We start from the raw sequence: 4,602 nt of genomic DNA, 5'->3' as shown, positions 1-4,602 counted from the left end.
TTCTTCTTCTTCTTCTTCTTCTTCTTCTTCTTCTTCTTCTTCTTCTTCTTCTTCTTCTTCTTCTTCTTTCTTCTTCTTCTTCTTCATAGAAAGCAGAAATAGATTGAAAGGTCTAACCACCAAAGTAATGTGATCCAGTTTCAGAGACGATAATTAGCTTTTTCATATTAGTGGGCAGTACCAGGTATTCCATTTCACATAAAGCAAGAATTACTTCCTTCCAAGGCTCCCACCTAAGAAGGAAGAGGAGAGCACCTACTTCCTATTTGAATTTAGGCTCCCAGTATTTCCCATCACACTGACATTTGACCTCACCTGCTCTGGATTACTGCTCTTACATTCCCCTTCACTCTTTACACCAATTTGGGATCCGGTTTTCCTAGAATCAAAAGTTAGTAGACACAGCAGTTTAATATCACAGAACTTCCCACCATTCAAACCTAACCACTCTACATTGTGTTGTCATTATCCTTTGCTCCCGAAAACAGCTGCCACATAGTATTATTTCATTACTTTTTCTAATAAAAACCACTGTTTATAACGTAAAGTCAAAGAAATGTAGTTAACATGGAAGAGATGGTAAAGATTCAGACTTGTAAGTATTATTTACAGCAATCTTTTTTTAACCTTTATTTAGAGGAGGGATGCACATCAGAAGATGGGGAAAAGTAAAGCTTGTAACTGCCTAATAGATACCCCTCAGTCCCCAAGGAACTCTGTTGTTTTAAATAAACAAAGTCAAATTTTGTATTATGTAACATCCCATTATACTACTCTTTATTTGGGTTATGAAGACTAGTATTTTATTTTTCATGGAAAGTACATAAAGTCTTGATAATTAATTTTGTTCAGTCTAGTAGACCTTTAAAGTATATCTGAAAACACAGAACCGCAAATGTAAGAGATATTTCCTAATTTGTCAAAAGTTAAGGTGAATGACAATGATAATATCTGTAAAACAATAAAAATTTAGTAAAAGCAACATAAAGAAGAAAACTAAATATTTAAAAATAAGAAAGTTATTTCAAAGGATATCAGCTGAGGGAGCACTATAAAAATCAAATTTTCAATTTTATTATAGAGCCCCCTAGCAGCCAGAGCTGTGAGGAAAACAACACAAGGAGAAGTATGATTCTCATCGCATAGTACAAAGAAATATACCAGAAATTAGGGGAGAGAAACTTACACCTGGACCAGAGATTTAAAGACTTATAATGGGATTCCCCACATAAAGACACGGTAAGAATTAAATATATATCATGCTCATACTTGTGCTACACAATATATATCTGATAAAAATCTGTATGTTCTTCATATATCTGTGTTTGTTTTCTGTTTCTCTATGTTGACCCTTGTTGAGAGTTGAGGACATAAATTAGTGCATTTCCGAAAATACCATCATGCAAAGGATGAGAGTGTTTTAACGCAGTTTTACTTTGCTGAAAATATTTATTGCAAGGAGAGCTAAAGCTTGCAGGATCTCAGAAAGTGAATAATTATAATACCCCTCATTAGCCTATATAAACATTGGATTTTATATTTGCAAAGCCTTAAGACCAGACAATTCAAGATTGAGGTCACAAGCCAGAACCTGCAAAGCAGGTATGTCACCTTGTTGGTGAAGACAGTTGATAACCAAACCTAGCATTTAGGGTGGAGAAAGAACAAAACACAGACAAGATATAGGACAGTAAGATGCCTTAGCTATTTGGTAAATGTTTAGAAATGGGAAGAAATTTAATATTGAAAGTGCCAATTATCTACTTTAATATTACATATTATTAGGCACTTAATAAACATAATTTGATGATGAAATAATTCTCTGTGAAAAAGGATTTACTCATACATAAACAAATAAATGATAGATGATGGATAGATAGATGTATGTATATATATACATATATATGTATGTGTGTCTACATAAATGTATTCTATATTCTCTTATATATTATAATCATATAATCTATATCTTATAGATTATAAAATAGTCAATCTATATTTTATTATAATATTAACTCTGTTCTATTATATTAAATCTATATTTTATTATACATTTTAAATATAAAATCTATAATATTTTATAGATTATGAACATATAATGTATAATCTCCCTATCCTGTCTACTTCATAAAGTGATAACCATCTGATAAATCATACATAAAAGTGCTTTGTAAAATATAAAGTGTTACGCTATACACCTTTATTTGTCTTCAGAGTAGTAAAAGAAGTGGTACTAATAATTTAGAAATGGCTAACTCCCACACAATGAATCGTTATCTTAAAGACTGTAGGAAAAACTGTGTCATGTAATTATAGAGAGAACATGTTTTAGGGAGAAAGCCTACTTCAGAGAATACTCACGCATTCTCAGCACACAGTTCACATCTGTTGCCATATGTTTTCCCATCTGTGCCACAAACAGCTTCATAAAAATCGGGACAGATAAAATCCCCATCTCTTTCTCCTTTTTTAAAATCATCACAATTCAGCTGCAAAAGACATGATCAAGGAACATCAAAACATAAGAGACAAAATAGTTCTTAGATGTATAAATAGATTAACATTTTAAGCCCACAATAATGTAAATTGCTGGAGAAGAAAAAACATATCATGAAGGCTATAGTGAGCTAATAAATTTATGGGCAATAAAGCATGATCCAAGAACAGAGGTAAAATTAGATTTCAAAAGAAAGAATTTCAGTATCACTTCAGCCACTTGCTGTCTGGGCAAAGTAGGCCAAGTCACTGCTCTGAAACTTGGCGTACTGTTTGTCTGTCCAATCCTGCCTGCCTTCTCCACAGAGTAGTAGTGAGGCCCAGTAGATTATGGATATGAAAGCTCTTAGTAAACTATAAACTATAGTAAAGTTTCTGTTATTATAGATTAGGAGAGTAATTAAGAGCAGGATTGCTTGTTTCATATTTCTAAGTCTGCCGCTTAAGCTGTTGGACTTGAACAAGTTATTTAACACCTCTCTGCTTTAGTGTCCTCATTTGCAAAATGGTTATAATTTCGTCAACCTCTCAGGACTATATAGGGATTTAAATATGTTAATTCATGTATAGCACCTGGAACAGTGCCTGACACAGAACCATTTATTGTTGTTGTTTTTGCTGTTTTCAATGTTTTCTCTACCGACAAGCCAAGAAAACTAAACATCTTTTAGGTATGGCAGGAGAAAGCCCAAATCTCTATTCTAATAACCTGACATATACTTGGGAACAAACTTAATGGTAAAGAAAAACAAATGCACAAAGTAATAACTGAAGACTAGTGTTCAAGTCTCAGACCTGCCACCCACTCACTTCACCTCTTTGCACCTCACTTTCCTCATCAGAAAAATGGAAATTCATACCCTACCTATATTCCAGATTTGCAGTAAGGATCAAGTGAATTCTTATGAAACACTATTTGGCAACTTATTATTGTGAAATGATCTAGCTAGAAAAGATACAGAGTTAACTTGAACTTAACTTTTATCTAAAACCAAATAATGAAACTGGATAATTTTTCTTTAGAATATCACATTGCAAAATATAATTTCATGTCATCATTATCAAAATAGAGACATTTTAATGAAAAATATGAAACACTTAGATTGTAGACCTATGATGAATCAGTATATCACACAATATAAAGAATAAAAGTAGGATACAGAAGATCAGGTTGAGAAGCTCTTATCTAGAAGGAAAAGAACTGAAAATAGAAAAGAAAAGCTAAAGAACATACTCCACTATTGATATGCTTAGAAAGAAGTTAAAAGTAGATTGAACATAAGACAAACAGTGGCCATATATGTTGTTTCATTCATTTATTTGTTCATTTTTCCACAAAATTTATGACACATTAGCTACACTTTAGCACTCTTCTGGACTGTGAAGCTGCCACAGAAAAGAATAAAATAAAAGAGAGAGAGAGGAAAAAAATGGAATACATATTCTAAGGAGCTTACATTCTGATAGAAAGAGGCAGATATGTACAACAACTATAGATTACAGTAAGTGCTTTCAAAAATAAACAGAAAAATACAATAGTGATCAGAAAGGGGATTATTTTAGATATAGCAGCAAATAGTAATTAACTCAAAACAATCACTACTATCCCCCTTAACCAGAAAATCAACAGCAACGTACTAACTAGGTCACAGGTGTAGACAGGGGAATGACAGCGCAAGTCAAAAGGCCAGCTGAGAGATGATGAAAACAGGTGCAAGGATTTATGACTACACCTCCTTTCCCTCCAAACCCCTAGGTGGTGAATCACAACCTACAGAAAACACCTCTTCCTAATGTTGACAATGCCTGAGAGCTTACCATGGATTCCCAACCTGGTGAAGTGGCAGCAAACTGGAGTTGAAAAGAGTGGATTCAGAACCTCCAGCTCTGGGTCTTATCTCTTTTCTATCCTTATACTCACCGGAAGGGCTACATACTGAAGCTTGACATTGAACATGACCTAACTGAATTTAGCAGAAAAAATAAATACAGCCATTATGGAATATTACAATAAACAGGCCGGGCGCGGTGGCTCAAGCCTGTAATCCCAGCACTTTGGGAGGCCGAGACGGGCGGATCACGAGGTCAGGAGATCGAGACCATCCT

The 4,602-nt window shown here is 33.9% G+C and overlaps 1 protein-coding gene across 2 annotated transcripts in view; it reads right to left on the bottom strand.

The window, feature by feature from the left end:
• The window catches only part of SPINK5 (serine peptidase inhibitor, Kazal type 5), a 74,739-nt gene that overhangs the window by 49,735 nt on the left and 20,402 nt on the right, over positions 1-4,602 (bottom strand). For both annotated transcript variants that reach the window (XM_011931508.1, XM_011931509.1), the window contains exons 5-6: positions 2,362-2,489; positions 316-379 (exon numbers count right to left, since the gene is read on the bottom strand). In XM_011931508.1, the coding sequence (XP_011786898.1) occupies positions 316-379; positions 2,362-2,489 (192 nt within the window). The remainder of the gene's footprint in view (positions 1-315; positions 380-2,361; positions 2,490-4,602) is intronic.

The sequence above is a fragment of the Colobus angolensis genome, unplaced genomic scaffold, assembly GCF_000951035.1.
Source record: "Colobus angolensis palliatus isolate OR3802 unplaced genomic scaffold, Cang.pa_1.0 Scaffold90, whole genome shotgun sequence".
NCBI classification, from domain to species: domain Eukaryota; kingdom Metazoa; phylum Chordata; class Mammalia; order Primates; family Cercopithecidae; genus Colobus; species Colobus angolensis.
Note: the sequence above shows the minus strand (reverse complement) of the source record. Positions and strands in the feature narration are given on the sequence as shown.